This window comes from Phascolarctos cinereus, unplaced genomic scaffold, assembly GCF_003287225.1.
Source record: "Phascolarctos cinereus isolate Bilbo 61053 unplaced genomic scaffold, phaCin_HiC Scaffold_9;HRSCAF=440, whole genome shotgun sequence".
Classification (NCBI taxonomy): domain Eukaryota; kingdom Metazoa; phylum Chordata; class Mammalia; order Diprotodontia; family Phascolarctidae; genus Phascolarctos; species Phascolarctos cinereus.
Window position 1 is genome coordinate 217,138,799 of NW_027556402.1, and position 21,569 is coordinate 217,160,367.

General features: G+C 42.3%; 2 protein-coding genes across 12 annotated transcripts in view; one reads left to right on the forward strand and one right to left on the reverse strand.

The window, feature by feature from the left end:
* BMAL1 (basic helix-loop-helix ARNT like 1) overlaps nt 1–17,763 on the forward strand; it is an 86,787-nt gene extending 69,024 nt beyond the window's left edge. For 7 of the 9 annotated variants that reach the window (XM_078148094.1, XM_021002038.2, XM_021002037.2 and 4 more), the window contains 10 exons: nt 1,735–1,852; nt 5,284–5,433; nt 6,150–6,396; nt 7,532–7,638; nt 8,978–9,128; nt 12,396–12,484; nt 13,072–13,180; nt 14,521–14,614; nt 16,308–16,410; nt 17,085–17,763. In XM_078148094.1, the coding sequence (XP_078004220.1) occupies nt 1,735–1,852; nt 5,284–5,433; nt 6,150–6,396; nt 7,532–7,638; nt 8,978–9,128; nt 12,396–12,484; nt 13,072–13,180; nt 14,521–14,614; nt 16,308–16,410; nt 17,085–17,245 (1,329 nt within the window). In that variant the 3' untranslated portion in view covers nt 17,246–17,763. The remainder of the gene's footprint in view (nt 1–1,734; nt 1,853–5,283; nt 5,434–6,149; nt 6,397–7,531; nt 7,639–8,977; nt 9,129–12,395; nt 12,485–13,071; nt 13,181–14,520; nt 14,615–16,307; nt 16,411–17,084) is intronic. The other 2 variants (XM_021002041.2, XM_078148095.1) reach the window with 1 other exon arrangement.
* A 573-nt stretch (nt 17,764–18,336) lies between these two features.
* BTBD10 (BTB domain containing 10) overlaps nt 18,337–21,569 on the reverse strand; it is a 96,178-nt gene continuing 92,945 nt past the window's right edge. For all 3 annotated transcript variants that reach the window (XM_021002044.2, XM_021002045.2, XM_021002043.2), the window contains one exon: nt 18,337–19,446. In XM_021002044.2, coding sequence (XP_020857703.1) covers nt 19,136–19,446 — 311 coding nt within the window. In that variant the 3' untranslated portion in view covers nt 18,337–19,135. The remainder of the gene's footprint in view (nt 19,447–21,569) is intronic.

A 21,569-nucleotide genomic window follows, 5' to 3' on the forward strand; every position in this document is an offset into this window, starting at 1 on the left:
TTTAACTTTCTGGAAGTGCCTTCACATGATCATTGTATCCTCACAATAATTCCAAGATAGGTAGAATTTATTATCATAACAGTTCTTACCATAACAGTATCCTAAGGAGAAAGACGTAGATCAAAAGGGATTACATAACTTCCTAATATCATACAGATAGTGAGTGGTAGAGCAAAGCCTTGTACCCAGGTCTCCTGACTTCCCGCCCTGTGCTCTTAGAAGGGATCTGTGCCATCAGAAGGGGGAAAAAAATGGCAGAAATTAAAAGGAAGAGTATCTCCCAAGGAAGCTCCATTAAAGCCTTTCTCCAGTTCTTCACCTTGACATGGAAGTGACCTTAAACTTTTGAACCTGTGCTAGTGAATTTTAAGGTTTGGAAGGTCCTACCAAGCTGGAAGACTTCAAGTACCAGCTCAGTGATGAACTGTGTATCCACAAAGAAAGGACTAGCCCACTTAAGCTCAGAAAACCAACTGAAGTCTTCTTAATTGGGGCGAGGGTGGAGGTGGAGATGGGGGGACAACAACCCATCCTGAGTGGGTTTTGATAAGCACTGGCAGAAGTACCGATATCAGTGAAATCCTGGATCTTTGGAAGTAATTAGAATTAGTTGGGAGTTAGTTGTGTTATACCACCTCAGAGTAATAGAAACCATTTTTGCAAGGATATTACTACCTTCCCATTCAGGATTTATTTTTTCTTTATTATAAGAATCATATAATAGCTGCTCATGTCACTCTCCTGCCCAGAAGCCTTCTGTGGTTCCCCGTTGCCTCTGTGGTAAAAGGGAAAGTTCTCACCCTGATGTTTAAGAATCTCTACCATCTGGTTCCCACCTTCCTTTTCAGCTTTACTCCTATTCCTGTCACTCACAGACTGCATTCCAAGCCCAGCTGCACTCCTGGCTAGGCCCGAACTCCAGACTCCATCTCCCTCATCATCTTTGCCTTTCAAAATTCTTTCCATAACAATAACTTGCATTTATTTGGTTCTTTAACATTTGCAAAGTGTTTTCCTTGTAACAAACTTGGGAAGATAAGTAGTGCAATTATTATTATTATCCCCATTTTCAGATGAAGAAACTGAGGTTTGGGGAGATGAAGTGATTTGTCTTTGATCATATTATTGTGAATGTTGGAGCACTTCCAACCTAGATCTCCTCCCTCCAAGTATATGTCACATTGCCTGTCTGTCTGCTCCTCAGGGAAGCTTTGCAAGATCTCTTTATTAGTTAACAAGATATTCACTCACCTGTGTTGGTGCTGCATCTCTTAGTAGAATAAAAGCTTCCCGAGGACAGGGATGGTCTGGGTTTTGTCTTTATCTCTTCAATGCCGAGAGCAGTGCCTTGCATATAGTAAGTGCTCAATAAATGTTTATTGAATGGAATATAATGGTTTCTAACTAAAAGGCACATGGCATTTGCTCCTTATAACGACCCTGGGAGATTAAGAGGCATAAATATAATCTCCATTTGACGGATGAGAAAACTGCAGTTTAGACAGAGGAGGTAGTTTTACCCCAAGTCACCCTTCTCATAAATGATGGAGCCAAATCCATGTGTGGGTTTTTTCTCACAGTACTATTCTGAAGAGATTCTTAACTGGAAAGTTCAGAAGTTCTCATGTTTAAACTCCATACCAAAATGTACAGACTTCACAGCATTTATTTGATGATTTCTGTTCAAGGTCCTATTTATATTTAACATAAGTTTTTAACATTTCATATCTACAGAATGATCTAATTGGTCAGAGTTTATTTGACTACCTACATCCTAAAGATATTGCCAAAGTTAAGGAACAACTGTCTTCTTCGGATACTGCTCCAAGAGAAAGACTAATAGATGCAAAAAGTGAGTAATGCTATTTCTGTCATTTTATTCCATGTTCTCAGCAGTCTGTGTTTTCATAGGAGTGGGTGGGTCTCCATTGGAGTAGGCTGCCATCTCTTTTTGCCTTAGTAGAAAGGATGAGTTGGTGTAGCTGAAAAAATCCATCCCTTGGCAGGCAGCCAGTGAGATGTCATGAACATCTCAGAGATTACATGGTCTGCTTCTTGGGAAACATACATCCGCGCCCCTCCTTAGCCCCCCACTCAGCACCTTTCCAGTTTGGTGGAAGGCTTCCTAGAGTGCCTACTTCACTGGCACAGGCCATGAGAACCCAGGGTTGCTTCCAGGGCGTGAGGAGGCGCAAGAGGAGGAAGCTGCTGGAGGAAGACCAGTAAAAGCTTGTGTTCAGAAAACCCTTGCAAAGACGACTCTTCTCTGGGCTTACAGTGAAGCAGATGGTACAAGTATTTCCCCCCCCCCCATTTTATAGACTAGGAAATGGTTAGTTAAGAGAGTTGGAGTGACTTGAGCGCTCAGAGCACACAGCCACTAAGGCCTGATGCCAAGATGTGGCTGAGTCCAGGCTTTGGATTCAGAAGCATTTTAGGCAGACTGTGCTGCCTGTCAAAGAATGACTCATTCCTCCTACACAAACCCCTTCTGTAGCAGAGTTAGATAGAGAAGTCATGTTCTTTATAAAATTCCTGCAGGTCCTTTAAACAAAGTCAATATTTACCTTGATGTTTCATTACTTAATTGTGATGGTGGGCACAAGGGAGGACAGTAAAGGCTGTATTGAAAAATGTGGTTCAGGGTGAAGAAAGGCTTTAGGAGTCTTATGGCTGTATAGCGTATCCTCTTCACTTTGAGAATTGAAAGCCTCTGGATGTGGGAAACACTGCATGGCTTTTTAAAAAATTGATGTCTTTGGTTTTTATATCACCTATATTTCCCAAAGTGTCTCTCCTCCCCGCTCCCTCCACCGGGAGCCATCCCTTAAAAAAAAGAATTTTGAAAAGAGAAAAAAACTATCTTAAAAAATACATTGCTGGTGGACATTGGGGTCATGTTAGGATCTGCTGTCTATGCATGGTCACATCACCCACTGGTTTGAGCAAAGGTTGAACTCTGTCTCAAATAGAAGAAAGAATTTGAGAAAACATTGAATATTCTTTTACATCTGCTCCCATCTGAGGTACTTAATATATGCTCTTTACTCTGAAAAATGGGAAATGGACAAAATTAGACATCATCTCCATTACAGTTTCTTAGTTCTGTTTAATTAATGGAAAAGTTACTCTAATGAAGAGGCCAAAAAAGTCTAGAAGCAGCCAGAGCCAAAAGCAGTGTAGGGTACAGGTTCATTTTAAGAATCTTGTGGATGGGAGATTATGAGCTGAGATACTTCACAAGATAGTTGAAGGGCAGATGAGCTGTCAGGGACCTTGGCATGGGGCTCCTCCAAGGCATGTCACCCTGAGAGGAGTTTTAGATGAAGATGAAGGGTAACAAATAGCGAGATAGGAAGCAGTCAAACCTCACCAAATCTGTACCAGAAATAACTGGTTTGAAGGCACTCACGAACCTGCTGAAGACATCCCAAAGAGAAGATTTATTTTCAAGGCTTCGCAGGACGAAAGGATAAGGAATAAGCTGCTCATTTTCAAAGAGTTATTCATTCAGTCCATCAGCGAGTACCTACTGTGTGTCAGGCACTAACCGTGCGAGGTGCTGAAGATGACAGACAAATGGGACGTATTCCCTGCCTCTGTGGGGCCTGTGTGTAGACAAAAGAGAAGGCAGCTGGTCGTGGTTGATTGTGGGGAGAGCGGAGAGAGGAGGCCCAGGGAAGGCCTCAGGCAGAAGGTGGCGCTTGAACTGAACCTTGAAGGGGACTGGGTATTTTAAGAGGCAGTGGTGAGAAGGAGTGTAGTGCCTGCCACGGGACAACGCACAGACACAGATTTGAGGAAAAGGACCAGCTTGAGGCCAGCTCGATAATGGAGAATGTGTGAAGGGAGACGTAATGTCCATCGGCCAGTGAGCAAGCATTTGCTATGTGCCAGGCCCCATGCTAAGTGCTGAGGACATAAGGCAAGATGAAGGTGGTCCCTTCTCTCAAGGAGCTCAGTCTAATGGACGGCCAATGATGAAGAATGGGAGACTGGAAGGATAGCTTTGAAGACAGGTTGTGAAGGGCTTCAAAAACCAAGTGTAGATATTTGTATTTTATTTCAGAGGTAATAGGGAGCTGCTGGAATGTACTGAGTAGTGGAGTGACACGACCAGACCTAGGCTTTAGGAAAATCAGCTTGGCAACTGCATGCACAATGGATTGGAGTGAGGAGAGGTCAAAGGCAGCTTCAGTTGAAGTGTGTGAGGGCCTGAAGTAGTGTGGTGACCACATAGGTGGAGAAGAATGGATTCTAGAGATGTTGTGAAGGTGGAAATAACAACATTTGAATTTATTTTGATAGGAAGGAGAAGGGGGCAAGGAATAGCCATTACAAAGGTATAATTACAGGAGATGGAACTTTGTGTGTCAGCAAAAGTAGGGTAGGATGGCAAAACCGTGAAGGTGTGGAGAGGAGTAATACGTAAGAAGACTGGAAAGAGAAGAAGAGGCCTGGTTTGGAAGAATTTTACATGCCAAATTCAGAAGCCCAAATTTTTTATATTAGATCCTAGGTAATTTTTAGGTAATAAGGGGTAGGAGGGTGACATGGTCAGACCTGTCCTTTAGGGAAATCATTTTGGTCACTGGGTGGAAGATGGCTTACAGTAGTGAAGACTCAAAAAAGTCCAGTTATTGCATTAAATACTATTGCACAAGTCTGTGGAAGAGGTATTATGAGGACCCAAACGAGGGTGGTAGCTGTGAATTCATAGAGATCATTAGACCCATGGGAACTGATGAGGTCACCAAGTAAAAGTAGAGAAGAGAAAGGGGCCAAAGACAGAGCCTTGAGGTACTCCTGCAGGTAAGGGGTATGATCTGGATGATGAACGAGCAAAAGAGATTGAAATGGAGTAGTTGGATAGGTCAAAGATGAACTGAAGGAGAGTGTCCTAAAATCCCAGAGTGGAGAAAAGTATCCAGAGAATTAACAATGGTAGATGCCATGGACAGGTGGAGAGTGATGAGGATCAAGAAAAGGCAGAGATCTGACAGGGAAGAGATCCTTGGTGATTCTGGGGAGAGCAGTTTCAGTTGAATGTAAGGCTGGCAGCCAGATTGCAAGGGGTTAAAAAGTGAGAGGAGTGTAAGTTGAGGTGACTGTAGACAGCTTTGTTAGGGCCTTGTGCCAGCCTCACTACTGCTCCATGTTCTTTCCAGACAACAGTTCTCGGAGTGGGGAAGTGTACTAGGTGGATGTAAGGTCCCTTCAGAGAGTCTAGGATTCCGTACATGATGCTTTCCAGTGGTTACAGTCCTATGTGTTCCTTTGCAGCCGGACTTCCAGTTAAGACAGATATAACCCCTGGGCCTTCAAGACTATGTTCTGGAGCCAGACGTTCATTCTTCTGTAGGATGAAATGTAATAGGCCTTCAGTTAAAGTGGAAGAGAAAGATTTCCCCTCAACATGTTCAAAGAAAAAAGGTAACATTTGATCAGCTTTGCAGAAATGGTGCATGGGTTGGGAGTGCTAATATGGAAAACCTTCAGAAAGTATGAGGCATTTTAGGTATTTTCCTTCCGGCGGAAGACTTCCTTTAAGGGGTCAGTTCCATTCAGCTACATCAGCAGATGGCATGGTGGGCTCGAACTCCTCTGCTTTTCTTGTGACTCAGGTGGGCAGGGGTGGCTGGGGAACATGGAGAATGGCCCAGAGTTGGAGGGCAAAGCCCCATACTTAGAGCTCTAAAATGGAGAACTTCAAACAGCCTCTACTCTACTATGCTGTACTCATTTTCAGAGCACTTTTCACAAAAACCACAAAGACAATTCTTTTTTGCTGCTTATTCATGCAATTCAACAAGTCCTCCTGCAAGTGGGAACGTCCCCTATTTGTAATAGAGAAAAGGAGCCAGAACTGGGAGCAGGAGCAAAACTACTGAACACTTGGACCTGGGCCAATGCAGAGAAAAGGCAATACTTTCACTTTCTGGTTTTGTTTTTTTTCCTCTTTGGCTCGGTCTCAGGAGGTTCTACAGTTAATACCAGCCTCCCTGCTCCTGAGGCCCTGATGTCCAAGGGCACTCAGGGGAAAAGGACATCTTTTTGACTCTCCTTTCCTAACCCAGATGCTATAAGGATGACCACTATAAAGGGCTCCAAAGGCTATGTTGACACCAACTATGGTCTTTGTTCTCTAGCAGACCGGAAAAGCTTCTGCACCATCCATAGCACGGGATATTTAAAAAGCTGGCCACCCACAAAAATGGGCCTGGATGAGGACAATGAACCAGATAACGAAGGTTGTAACCTCAGCTGCCTTGTAGCAATTGGACGGTTACATTCTCATGTCGTTCCACAGCCAGCGAATGGGGAAATCAGGGTGAAATCTACAGAATATGTTTCTCGCCATGCAATTGATGGGAAATTTGTCTTTGTGGACCAGAGGTAAGAGCCTCCTTGTAATGCTAAAAGTAAAAATGGTGACAGAAAACGTGCAGTTGGTAAAACTAAGCAAATATAACCATTTGCCTTTTCCTGTTTTTGCTAAGATGATTCTCATTACCAGGGTCATTAGAAACCCGCTTACCAGATATTTGCTGTCATTCATGAACACTTGTGGACACGTTTATTTGATGAGTATCGTTAAATGTAGTTTCCATAGTAATTTCCAGCACACCTTGGAAAACAATAACCTAGCAACTTAGAATCTTGGAACTAAGAAGCATAGCATTGCCTCCATCACTCCCTACCTTGTACTTTATTTATGTAAGAATATCTTATAAAGTATAAGGTATATGCCATATATGCCTTGGTGTAGTATATATTGTAAACTCTTTGAAGAGAGGGACTGTCTTTATTTTTTTTTTGGTCTTAATCTCTCCCATCCCTTGCTCATAAAATGTACTTCCTAAATGCCATACTGAATCGAACATCTGAGCTAGAAAGGCCCTTAGAGATTCATCTAGTTCAAGCCCTTTACAGAATAGAAAACTGAGGGCCAGCTAGGGGAAGTAACTTACCCAAGGTCATTCAGGGAGTTAAGGACAGAACTGAACCTCAGCTCAGGTCACTTTTCCCTGAAGTCCAAATTCCCTGGCTGGCTCTTTGTGATCTTGATTAGGCAGTTGCCGAACAGGGCCCGTAAAATCTTTATTTCCATTCAGTGCTCTTTTCCTTCCCCTACTACATGCTTATGAAAGTATTCACCTGCAGATTATATGTTGACCACTAAAGACAGCTATTGGGTTGATGCAAGAGGAGATTTATATAATCGCTGTCCAATTTTAATGTTACCAAGGGGCTAATAAAATTGAATCTCTGGACCAACATTTGGACTTTATGAAGACCTGTCTTCTAACTTGTATGAATGCTATTGTAATACTCTTAAAATGTTTTAAAGACTTTTTTTCTCCTGCTCATGTGCCCCTTGAGAGCTTTTAAAATATTTGATTAACTTCCAATAGCTGAAGAAAACATTTATGTATGGAGCTATTTGGGGGAAATCAGCATGGCTCTTGTTTCTGCAGCATCCTGCTATGCCTTTGAACTCACTTTGCCTTTTTCCAAATGTCATTTTTAGGGCAACAGCAATTCTGGCGTATTTACCCCAAGAACTTCTAGGCACTTCGTGTTATGAATACTTTCACCAAGATGATATAGGGCACCTCGCAGAATGTCATAGGCAAGGTAAGATCTCCAGTATGGACTAACATTAAAAAAAAAAATCAATGGGCAGCTAGGTGGTACAGTGGATAGAGCTCTGGCCTTAGAGTCAGGAGGACCTGAGTGCAAATCTGGCCTCAGATACTTGACACTTAACTAGCTGTGTGATCCTGGGCAAGTCACTTAACCCCAATTGCCTCACCAAAAAGCAAAAAAAAAAAAATCAAGAATATTTCACGTGATCTCAGGATAAAACATGTTCCAAGCAGTAGAAGGTGTTTGCTTTGGGAAGCAGGGTCTACAGTCCAGGATCCAGTTGCAAAGAATAGGTTACTCTCTAGGCCTGTATGAGCACTCCTCCAAAATCCAGTAGGGATCCCAGCCTCCACTGAGGCTCTCTTTGGGGCATCGAGGTTAATGGAGTTCCTGAAGGCTATGCCAGTAGGACACAGGCTCTGGTAGGTCCTACCAAACCGGAAAGACTTAGAGTAGAGGCATGGTGATTATTAATAATAATAATAGTAGTAGCTTAGCATTTCTATGTAGCACCTATACATAATGCCTAGAGGACACTGCAGGGCCAGGCACCATGCAATGCATTTTATAAATGAGGAAACTGAGGCAGACAGAGGGTAAATGACTTGCCCAGGGTCACACATCTAGTGAGTATCTAGGGCTGATTTGAACTCAAGTCTTGCTAACTGCAGACCTGGGGTTCTGTTCTATGGCACGAGGACCAGCTTTGCTAGGCTCACAGGGTTAGATTTAGTTATCTGGTGCCATGTTTTCCTAACAGTGGCTTATAAAAAGAGTCACTAAAGCTATGTGAAATGGGGTGTTGGAGGGGAGAAGGAGCCGAAGAGATACAATCACCTCCATCAGAGTGAAGCCCCAGGGTCACGATGGTCCAGAATAGCTGCCCCAGGCCTGCGCTGTTCCAGAGAGAGAAGAGGCTTCAAGAAGCACAGGTTGTCCTAGGACACCATCAAGTCTAATCCCCCGCTGGGAGCAGAGGTCACTGAGCTTCAGAGAGGGGAAAGCAGCCTCTCCCAGGCCCCCTCCCAGGGCAGCCTGGTCCTGCCTGCCACAGATCGTGCTGCCCGTCTCCTCCCTCTGATGGATGTAAAGCAGAGCGTAGGTGCTTATTAGCTTTTGTAGGCTTGGATTCCCAGTTCATTGGAAACACTGTCCTCTGAAGCTGGTGAAGGTTCACAGCTCCTGTCCGGTGCCATAAACTTAACAAATGACAGTGCTATATGTACAATCCATGATTCCCTTGGTAATCTTCATGGCATTTTCTCTTCATTATTTATTGTGCCAGGTGGAAGAAATAGCAATGTTCACATTCTCTTTACATTTTCAGTTTTACAGACAAGAGAAAAAATTACAACTAACTGCTATAAATTTAAAATCAAAGATGGTTCTTTCATCACATTGAGAAGTCGCTGGTTCAGTTTCATGAACCCTTGGACAAAGGAGGTAGAATACATTGTTTCAACCAACACCGTCGTTTCGTAAGTGTTCCCTTTTCTGCCAGCCTTCTCTCAGAAAATGAAAATGACTGATTTGACTTTGCTTATTGGAGTGGGACAGAAAGAGAGAGAATAACACTTGCATGCTTAAATAGACAGAATGCCTCAAGATTTATCAACCAAAGCTAGCGTGGGAACCAAAAGAAAGGCCGTAGGGGGAGGGGATTAGCATTTATACAGTGCTGACTATTGATCCTCACAACCTTTTAGGTTTCACCTCATGCTCTCTCCCCTCCCTATCCCAGTTTGTGTAACTGCAACAGGAAGTAACTAAATTGGCCTTCACGTAAAGCATGAAGATAAAGCTATGTGGATGTGTGTGTGTTCATTTTCTTAACTTTAGTATAGGACTCTTCCTAAAGCTGTAATTTTTTTTTAAAGATGGATTCGCATTGGCACCAACTTTTAGTTGCATTTCATAAGCTCACTAGAGGGTGAGCTACCTATGCAGTATACCCTGAAATATTATCTTGAAGATTATAATTATTGACTTAAAATAACAGAGGAGAGTAAAATAACAGTGCGAGTAGTGCAGTCTGCATAGTTAACCTTTTGAGCCCCCCTCCCCTCCACTGTGACTACATAACCTGGTTATGACAGTCAGAAGATGAGCAAGGAGCACACAGCAGATTCCTAGCACAGCCACTAGGGTAGCCAGGGTCGACAACTATTGTTAGCACCACTGGAGAGTGGACTAAAAAAGGCCCCAAAATGGAGTTATAGAAAAGCAGCTGTTAGCCACTTATTACCCATTATCAAGGAAACCTATCCTAAAATGTTTCATTTACTGACCTGTCAGAGTCGAGAAACAGCAGGATCACAGAATCTGACGTTAGAAAGGACTAAAGAGGCTATCTGGTCCAGTCCATACCGAATCTCGGCAGCATCCCTGACAGGGGGCCATCCATCCTCTGCTTGAAGAACTCTAGTCAGGGGCAATCTACCACCATCTAACACAGCCCATTCCAGTTGTGGTTAACTCTTATTGGCAGGAAGTTTTTCCTTAGGTCAAGCCCTAAAATCCATCCTTCTATAACTTCTACCCTTTGTGCTTAGCTCTACCCTCTCATGTCAGGCTTAGGTTCAAATTTAGAACTGGAAGGAATATTAGGGGCTTTTTGATCTACTCCCCTTTCCCACCCCCCACCCCCCATTTTATAGATGAACCCATGGAGACAAAGAAACTTCCATGAAGTCCCTTCTCCAGGATCACAGTGATAGTAAGATGCTGCCCCAGGATTTATCTAGAGCTCTTTCCCTTGTACCCCCCCAGCTCTAATCCCTCTGCCCCTGGACAGTCCTCGGCATAGTGGAGGACAGCTCTTATGTTCTCTTCCCTGCCCGGCCTCTAAGCTTCTCTTCTCTGGGCTGCCTAATCTCACCATTCTTCACCATCCTGGTTGCCTTCCTAGACACTCTGTAGCTGATCAATGTCCTTCCTAAAAAGGTAGCGCCCAGAGATGAACACCATGCTCTAGCTAGATGTGTTCTGACCCTGGAGGAGTGCTGAAGGCTAAGATTTTATTGGCTTTCTTGGCTACAGCTCATGCAGCTGTCATGTGGCACTGTTGACTGATTGACTCCGCCTCTAGAGCTTCTTCACAAGATCTGCGACCTAACACGCTTCTTCCTGCATCTCACACTTTTGAAATGGATTTCTTGAACTTCAGGGTAGGACTTTACATTTATCCATATTAAAGTTCATCTTAGTAGATTCAGCTCCATGTCCTAGCATATCAAGGACCTTTTAGATCCTGATTCTGTCGGACTTATTTGCTCTCCCTCCCAGCGTGGTGTCATCTGCAGTGTCAGCATGCCATCTATGCCTTTATCCAAATCACTGATAAAAATGTTAAGTGGCAGAGGGCCAAGGTCTCATCCCTGGGACACTCCACTAGAGACCTCTTTGGACCTGACCATTCAACCAGTTCTGATTACACTAGACTTTACTATTGATTGTAGAGCCCATTATCTCCATCTTGTCTAGAGGCGTAGCATGAAAGACAAGCAAGTAAATGCTCTGCCAAAATCTAAGTAAACTATCTATATAGCATGGCCTTGCTCTACCACTTTATTAACCCTGTCACAAATGAAAATTAACTTAGTCTGGCATGACCTTGTCTCAGAGTCAAATGGTTTTTTCATCACTGCTACCTTTTCTAGATGTTCATTAATTATCCCCTTCATAATGTTTTAGATTTTGCCAGGAAGAATTGAAGTCAAACTCACTAACCTAGTTTGCTCAGTCTCTTCCCCTTTGGAAAATGGGATACTTGCCCTTCTGTAGTCCTGTGGCACCTCTGCCGTTCTCCAGGATCTTTCAAAGATCACAGACAAGTAGCTCGATAATTCTGTCTGCCAGCGATTTCAGTACGCTGGAATGTGGTTCACCCAGGCCTGGGGACTTGAAGTCGTCACTGGCAGCTAGGAGCGCTCTTACTACCTTAGGATTTTTCCCGCCTGTTGCACCCTTTCTAGAGGCCTCAGAGGAACAAAAAGAGAACAGAACCAAACCAAGAGTCGAGCAGTTCTGTCTTGTGTCATATTAAATTGTCTTCGCTCCACCCTGATTAATGACCTCTTCCTTCTTTAATACCATTCTTTTGCCTGATAATTTTAAAGACCATTTTTGTTGTTGTTGTTGTTTTTTAACACTTGACAGCTTTGGCCTGAGCTTTAATACTCCTGACATCCTCTTAAGACCATGCCATGCTTTTGTTTTCATCATCTTGTTCCCAATCAGCCCACGCTTCTACCCTCTGTGCATGTTTTTAAAATCCAGGTTGGTCAGTGAGTTTCCTGTGTATCCATATCAGTCTCTTACACAACTGTCCTTTTTCTTCATCATTGGAATTATTTCTCTTTGTGTCTTCAGATTTTCATTCTTGAGCTTCCCAGCCCTCCAAGGCTAACTTTGCCTGTAAAATTTAAAACATGGAAACTTATCTTTTTTTATGGACCTTTTGCAGTTGGGGAGCATGTTAGACAATGCCTGGGATTTCTTTTCTCTGATACAAATTCTGAGACGTTGTGGTCAGTTCCCGCCAACGCGCCTCTCATTTGTACTTCCATAGCTACTTGTGGGTGAGAAGCCAGGCCGGAATAGCAGTTACCACTTTTTGCTTTCTCTGCCTTTTAAAGGGGAAATACCAGTAAGGCAAGTCCATGATTATTGATTTTGCTAAGGTGAGAGACAGAAAGTTCTAAGCAGGCATGACTCACTTTCCCTTACTGCTGGGATGTTCACAGAGCCAACGTCCTAGAAAGCGGGGACCCAACTTTCCCACAGCTCACAGCTTCCCCCCACAGCATGGACAGCATCCTGCCCTCTGGAGAAGGTAATTATGTTCTTGGGGATATTGAGGCTAGCCTCGCATCACATTCTCTATTATAATGGGAGGGAAGGAAAGAGGGAGACACCTTCATTCTCTTTCTTAAACAAATGGGGAGTATCAGAGGATCCTTATAGCTTAGATTTTTCAGTGGATCCTAGAAGTTTTTTTTAGTTTAGTTTTTTTTTAAAAACAGTTAAGTGTAGTTGTTGGCCCTATAAATCTCTCTCACACTCACACACACACACACACACAGATACAAGCATCCATGTTCTTTGTCCTCTACTATGAAAAGAACACCACCACAAGATGATGAATTTCTCCATCACCCACAACAGTACTTGAAAACTATTTACAGTCAAAGAGGGACCACTGACCTGTGCCAGTTGGAAGAGGCCCAGTGAAGTTGTAGATCTTTGAAATCTTAAACTAAAATAGTATGACACAGGTTCTGAGATGTTCTGAGACACTTAAAATGTATCACAGACCTAGCGATTGTGATTTGTTGAATTCACTTACTCCAAGGGAAAACAGCATTTTCCCATTCCCTCCCCTTTCCCATGAATGTTTCTTTCCATCTTTCTTTGTTATAGGTGGACAGAAGAGGAGCCATCCGACTGTTCCTGGAATTCCAGGTGGAACAAGAGCTGGTGCAGGGAAAATTGGTAGAATGATTGCAGAAGAGATCATGGAGATACATAGGTAGGTAACAGACCTCTAATTTGCTCCCCTTAAAATGAAACAGTTGAAGAAGTTGGCCCTGATACAGTGGTCCATGTCCTAGTGCCCCTAAGGAAATTATGACAGTTGAGCATCATGAAAAAGGAATCATTTGAGGTGCCTCGGTTGTGTTTTAGTGTTTTGGACTCGGTTAGCTGTGTGCCAAATCCCATTCCATCCTAGGCCTGGGGGACTGCTTTGTAGGTTGTACTAAGGCAAAGAAGAGTTGGTTCTGGTGATGGAACATCTCACAGCATAGTATAACCCCTCACTGAGAAGGGAGCTCTGCTATCAGAATTCATGAAAATGACCCAGAATAGTTTAGAATATTAGGGACCACCATGACAGAAATTAATTAGGAGGGGCATGATAGAAGGTTTTTATGAAATGACGTGGAATCAAGGGATTCCTGAATTTAAAACTTAATGGACCAGCCTCATAAGACAATGAGTCAAGTTGTTTCACCTCTGGAAAGGGAAGCTTCAGGAACTTGGAGAATGGAAATGCTTTCAAATTTTCCTTTTGTGGATGCTGGTGTCTAAATGTAGGAAGCCCAACTACAGGACACTGAAAAGCAAGATGTTAACTTGGCCTGCAACAAACACAAAGAGGACAGAGGGTGGAGTATGGGCTGAGAAGAATCCAGCATGAGGTTTTAGCAGGGTTCCCTCAAGAATGTATACAGGCAGCTAGGGGAATGCTGTCTTCAAAGGAGAGCTAAGTTTACTGGCAGCTGTATAGCACTGGTCATCTGGCCGAGGGTATGTTTTCATAAAGGAAGTATAATTGAATACCCGAGTCCTAATTGAATAGGTATGATGTGGCAAAATGGACAGACCTCCAAGGGGTCAGGATCAGAATCACTATGATCTTTGAGGACAAATCCATGCCGATACACACAGCTGAGTCGTTTTCCTGGGAGCATACTCAGCCCCACCTGGCCCTTTCTTGAACCAAAGAAGGCAGTCAAGTCTGAATCTTAAAATGGACAGTACAGCTTTATTCTAGACTGTAAGTGTAATGACTGAATTCACTGACTTAGCTCTTTGGCTCTGGTTAAGGAGATCTGGGGAGCAAGGACAGGGGAAAGGATAACTCCAGCCTAACAGACAACAAAAGAATGAGACCAGGTGACTGTCTGTACGTGTGTGGGTGCTTCTGCAGTTGTCACAGGGGTTAAAGTCCAAATACCAAACCCAAGATGTTTGTGAAATGCCTGACCATGGGAGAAAGAGTTCTCCAACCAGAGTTTGAATCCCTTCTCTCCTTCCTTCCCGACTCTCACTATGACTTCCCACTCAAGCCTTCCCTTTCTGTGATAGGATAAGGGGGTCATCGCCCTCTAGCTGTGGCTCCAGCCCATTGAACATCACAAGCACACCTCCCCCTGATGCATCTTCCCCAGGAGGCAAGAAGGTAAGACTTCTGAATTCTACTACCCACTGTGGTCCCCACCTCCCTAAACCTGAGGTCACTGAACAATACAAGAACAGCTTTCTAAAGAAGAACTGGAATTATTTTGATTCTTTAATTAGCACTGTAAGACTTTATATGCATATGTGCTCACGTATATTCACATAAGCAGACATCCATACACATGCATGTATTTGCCTATGTAAATCATTTTATGTGTCAGATATAAAATCGTACATACGTGCATGTTCACAGTGGTATATGTACACCTACAGCTGTGGGGCTGTATATTCCTAATGGCCTATTTGGAATGTCTGTTCTTCCTGGGTTTGGAAGGATGAAATTTATATTACTGTACTTTGTGGGGAAATGAGATTACTAGTTGTTCAACTGCTTGAAGACAGTGACCAGTCCTATGCCTACCCTCTCCCCTCCAGCCTCAAGTCTTGTCTACCCCAGGCTAAACAGACCCAGTTCCTTCACTATTCTAGGAGGGCACAGAAGCCAAGCTGAAGATTGTGACACACTGATCAGCTCTTACCAAGAGTTCTCCTCCATCTGAAGGGCTATTTCCCCCTGCTTTGTATATTGTTTTCTGAGCATATATCCATTCATCTATTGGCACATTTGTCCAAGAAAAGGGTTCAAAAACAGTCCAAAAGTAGCACCTCCAGAGTGTATGTGGGAGTTGGCCACCCACAGCATAAGCCATATGGGCTGTTCCCTCTTGTCCCCAATGAATCTACATGCCCACCACCCTATGCTAGGAAACAGGCGGAGTTTGCAGTAAGTAACACAGACCACAGCCTGCGCAGAACACAAGTGTTATGGGGCCAGGTGTCATGGAGAGCCAGAATGGGGGTTGGGAGGGACATCAGGCTTACTGAACATCTGGAAAAGGATCAGACTACACCTGACAGGTGAGGTCTTCTGAGCTCTGCCTCCATCTCTCAAGGCCACCCATTTGATTTTTGAGTATCTCTAATTGTTAAGAAAGACTTTCTTCTTGGTAACTTAGACCTGTGGCTCCCAACTCTACAAGCTGGGGTCAAGCAGGACAAGTCTAACCATGCCACCTTGACAGGCACTCCACTGCTTTTAAGACAAGTATCATTCCTGTACCTACCTCCATCCCTCCACCCCCACATCTTCTCTACTCCACGTTAAACAGACCCATTTCTTTCACCATATTCTGCCATGGCATAGACTCAAGGTCCTTTACTCTGTAATCATTCTAGTCACCTTCCTCTGGACATTTTCTCCTTCGTATATTGTCTGACCATAGCCGTATCCAAGGATGTAGTTCATCATATTTCCTTATTTATTGTGGCTCTCAACTCCCTATTATCCTATTTTTTTGGCCTGTCCTTGTCAGCCACATGCAGAGGCCACCAGGGTGGGCCTGTTGACTTTTAGAGGTCAAGACTGGGCATTAAGCAGTAAGTTCTAAGGTACTGTTAATACTCCAGGGAGAGTTCTTCACCATGGACTGATGGTCCTGAACCAAATGAACAGAGAACAATTTTAGGAGTGACGACTTCCCCCCACTAACTTTTGTAACATTTTTTTTAAAATGAGAAATTTTCCAGGTTAAGGCTATTTCAAATGGCCTCTTTTTATTTCTTAGTGCTCATTCTGCTTGTATAAGTTTTGAGTTTAAATAATGAAAACTCCAATGCTTTTCTCTGTTTGATAGATTTTAAATGGAGGAACTCCAGACATTCCTTCTGCTGGACTCCTACCAGGGCAAATCCAAGATAACCCTGGCTATCCATATTCCGACAGTTCCTCTATTCTTGGTAAGTAGCACTGATATAAATCTTTTCAAAAAACCTGGCAAATATAGTAAGTTTTTGTTTTAATGATATTGAATTTTTATACAAGTCAGCTTTGCCTCCCTGAAGGTGTGTCCCCATTCCCCTGTCCCAGATCCCACCACCCCAAATTTTAGCAGCAAGTCAGGTTAGTACAAGTAGCAAGTTAGTAAGCTAGTATAGTTTACAATGTGGGCTACGACTTTAAGAGGGGAATTTGAAGTTTTGGGGACAAAAGTAATGGCTGAAGAGTTATAAACAATAGTCGCCTAACTTCTATTTAAAAAAGAACCTATAGAGCTTTTCTCCCTAATCTTCCTATTTACCTTTCCTTTTATAAATCAGTCCGCCCTTTTTTCGTTCTCCTTTGTAACAGACCCTTCCCCCTTTTAATTAATATGGAATTGAATTATATTTTAAATGTTTCTGATACCCACAAAATTTAGTTGTGTTCTTAAATCTAAAAATTTGGTGATTTTAATTTTATCCTTCTCCTAAAATCTTAATAGAAAAAAGGGCCCCCACTTCTGCAATAAATAGAAAGATTTGCTTAAAACACTGAGCTGAGAATACCAAAAGTTTGATGTAGGAATTATACAAGATAAAATTAAAATCACAGGAAGTAATTTTGATTACTAATAAGTTTGTTTTCTATTTAGGTGAGAACCCCCATGTTGGTATAGACATGATTGATAACGACCAAGGTTCCAGCAGCCCCAGTAATGACGAAGCAGCCATGGCAGTCATCATGAGCCTCTTGGAAGCAGACGCTGGTCTTGGTGGCCCCGTGGACTTCAGTGACTTACCTTGGCCACTTTAAACATTACTGTATAGTTGCTTCAGCAACATCTGCAGTATCAAAGTGCATTATTGGTGGAGTTTGACCGTCTGTGAAGCTTCTTGGATAAAGAGATAATAGCTTTTATGTTCAAACTTCATAAAAGCCATCTCAAAGCCATTGATACAAGTCAATCCTACTATGTGTAACTTAAGACAAAGTGGAACTAAAACCGCTACAGTGTTTCTGCATCATTGATTATTGAGCTAGCTGTGAATAGCTTGCATTAATTGTATATTTTGGATTCTGTTCGTGTTGAATTTTTAAATCATTGTGCACAGAAGCATCATTGGTAGCTTTTATATGCAAACAGTCATTTCAGATGTATTGGTGTTTTTACACTACAAAGAGGTCCCCCATGTGGACATTTCTTATACTAATTGTATCATAAAGCTGTTTATTCTTTCTTGTAAGAATCCTTTACTATAAATATGGGTTAAAGTGTAATGTATTAGACAGTTAAATATTTTTAAAATAAATGTTTCCTTTGTTCTATAAAATACTATTTACTTTTTAAATAAGTTTTGAAAAGAACATTTCTGTCACTAACTTTAACTATCATGATGATTATCATGCTCTCCATCCCTCTTTACTTTCATGGTAAACAACTTAGTGTGCTTTCCCTTTGGCTCAGGTATTTACAGGTTATGTTTTCACTAAAATGGAACCACAATGTTGACACAGACATTAATTCTGAAAGCAAAAATGATGTATCACAGACATTTTAGCATCTATCCTTGAAATTTAAGTTCAGAATTTGATTTTTAGCATTATTTTGGTTTATGAAAATTAGTTATGGATAACAATAATCATTTTTTCCACTAGCACCCTTAGGTAATGCTAGAAGGATTGGAAATGGTGTACCCTCAATTCTAAAGCACCTAATTTTCCAGTATCCTTGGGGTTCAGGAGGCTTGTTATATGCAAGGTACCATTTGCTAGTTTGAAGGCAGTGCCATAATGTAACATGGCTGTGATGATTATTTTTAGGGGTCTGCCTTTATGCCATCCAAACAGGTATGACAGAGCAAACAATCTGCTGATTCTAAGAATTAATAATCTGGTCAGAAACATGAAAACAATGTAAGTTTATTTCAATGAAAAACTCAAGTTTACAATCATTTAGTAAACGAGAAGTGAACACTTCATTCCTATCCCATGACATTTATGAAAACACCTTGTCAGTAAATAAATATCTGTGAACAGATTAAGGGTAAGGCAGACTGGATGATAAATCACCTCTGCTGTTCACATCCCTGCATGTGACTCACACAAGATGAGTGAAAAACTGCACTGGGAAACAGACTAAACAGCTACTGAGTATCATCCTAATCACTCATGAGCCCAATGGTAAATACTTACTTTGCGCTCACTCAACGGTGAGCAGCAAAACCTACTGCATTTCCATCTTTTGCTGAAGAGGCTTTGATAGGAGCACTTGTTTAAATTTGTACTGTGCATCACAACTATAAAAAATGGCTTTAAGAATTCCATGGAACCACCATTTATAAAGTGCTACTATCAAAATCGTGTTACTGCATTTTGTCCAGGCTGTGGCCAACATCTATGGAAAAGGTGCACGAGTACCCCCTACTGCCAATCCCACCATTTCTAAATGTGAGAGAACCGTCCAGCATACAAAGAGCCAATTTCACAAACCTACTGGTAAACAAAGACATTTATATCAGTGGAACCTCAGGATGTCAAATTGATCCCTTTGGTCTTCTAAACAAAAAAAGTACATACTGCAATCTCCTAAACACTGGTGTGTGCATTTCACAATGAAGAACAGTGGCACTGCAATGCCGAAGGATAAGGGCAGCATCACTGGTGAGAGGAGCATGCTAGCATTTGTGAGACGGGCTGCCTCCATCACAGCATTGGACTCTGTCCCTCAGGATCCATCTCATTGCTGCCAGGAGGAGGAGGAATAGGTAGGATATCCAGCTCATCCACTTGGGGTGTTGGATGCATGACCACCAGCTGGTCCTGGGGAATGTCTGCGGCAGCTGCTGCTAGGTTTGTGATAGACTTACTTTTCACACATTGGAAGTCCACATGCCGACTTTTTCCTTCCTCCTTCTCCCAGGACATGCGAATAAATGGTCTTTGGACATAGTTGTAGATTACTTCTGGGCGCCCACCAGGCCTCTTCTTGACTTTCTCTTTGTAAGTGGGATACCCTAAAGGAAAAGATTTTGCACAAATTGATGAAATAACTTCTTGGAACCCCAATTTTCTTCATCTATGCTATCTGTGAATTAGACTAGAAGACTTCTAAAATCTTTTCTTGCTCTCACATTAGGGGATCTATACTGTCAACACATCAGAACAGCAGATGCATAACAAAGGAAGAAGGTTAGACATCGAGTCAGGAGACAACAAGATTCACGCATAGCCTCACACAATTTACTATAACTGCGATCATGGGAAAGACAGTAGCCTATGAGCCTCAGTTGATAATACTTGCAATAGCTACTGTCTCAAGGTTGTAGTGAGGAAGTGCTTTGCAAACCTTAAAAACCTATTAAACTAGTTGTTATCAACAGAAAATAGGAAGCATTTCTTTTTGCAAATTAGTTAAGCGTATAGTTTTACTAATAAGCAGAATGAAAAAAAAATATGGAAGTTTACATTTTACCAGTTAAATGGGGCAACTTTCAAATCCCCCGCCTTGGAAAAAGAATTCAAGAGAATGCAATTCCATCTACCCTAAAACACAGTTTCAAAAACAGATGGCTACGTCCTGAATCAAAATCCTGCCTTCCTTGCTGACGTTTTAATGTAACAGCTTCTCCCTGGTCCCTGGCTAGCCTATTTATTCAACTGGTATTTACTGAGCACCTGCATTTAAAAAAAAAAAAACAAGCCAAGGTGTCTTAGGGGTGTTTGTGATAAATGCCAAAGAATTAGGGTAGATCAGGAAAGCAAAGATGACCGTCCAGGGAGAGGTATGGAAGAGGTAATACTAAGAAAGCTTTGAGGAACAGGTAAGGATTCAGAAAGGTGGAAAGAGTATATCAGGCAGAGAAAATGATATACATAGTATAAGAGATCTAGAACAAGAAGCAACTTTGGAGAACATCTAGCCCAATCTTCTTTCTCCTGTCCTGTCCTGTCCTTTCCTGTCCACTAACCTTAGGGTGTTCTGCCCTGAGGAGGGTAAATTTTGATGGCTGAAAGTTACCCAGTGAACTTGGGGTTTCCTGGTTTCATTTCTTTCTCAAAGACTAAGTCTTAAACCCAAATCACTCTGGAGCTCATAAACTGGACAATAGGTCCCTGCCCAAGCACCTCTTAATGGTTATTTTTGGGCCCTCCAGGCACAGAGTGGAGGTATATAGTAATTTCCTCTTTTGGCCAGCAACCCTGAGGGTCTTCCCCTCCCAGGTTGATTTTTTTTTTTTTACATTAAAGGGGCCATCCCTAGACTCACTCCTTAAAAGAGGCCTAATTTACTGAATGGGTGTGTTAACTCACTAAAAGTGAGAACCTGAAAAGACCTTAGCTTAAAAGGGCCAAGGTCTCCCACTGCATCCTAGGCCATCTCCAGTCATCCAGATTGATATCATGGCTCTGGAGGAGAAGATAAGGCTAGTGACCTTGCACAGCCCTTCCTCACTCAAATCAATGTCAATTGCAAGTCATGTCATCATCTCCCTGATGTCATGGTCCTCTCCAAGAAAAAACAAACCACAAAGCCTAACCTTATTACAAAGGAGGAAAAATAGGCCCTAGGGTCACATACAGTGTCAATAGCAGGGTATGAAACCCTGATGCCAGGCTCAGGCTTCTTCCCACCATATCAAGATGCCTTCCTAGAGAGTGTCAACTCTTCAAACTATAGTTGGGGAATGCACAAGTCATGCTAAAGGAAAACTGGGGTGAGGGAGGTACACATATGGTGGGCAATGAGAGAGCCAGTTTAACTACAGCAAATGGTTTATGTTCAGGACAATGGAAGACTCATTCTTCATTGGGGTTACCATGTGGCAAAATAAAATGGAAAGGAATGTACATAAGTCATATAGGAAGACTGACAAATAAGAAGTTCCCTTTTCACTAGACTCAAGCTACCAACAAGGTTTCAAAGACTGTTTGAGGGGCACACCATTCAAAGTTTACCTGCTCCTAGCTATCACTCAAACTATCCAAAAATGTACATCACACATGACACTGGGATTGCTCTAAATAGAAACATCTACATATACACAAATCAAGAAAACCATGCGAGTTGTTTTGTTTTTATTTAAATCTCTAGGAAATTTCCCTGGGTCAGAGGTCCTACCTTTAATAAGGTATGTGT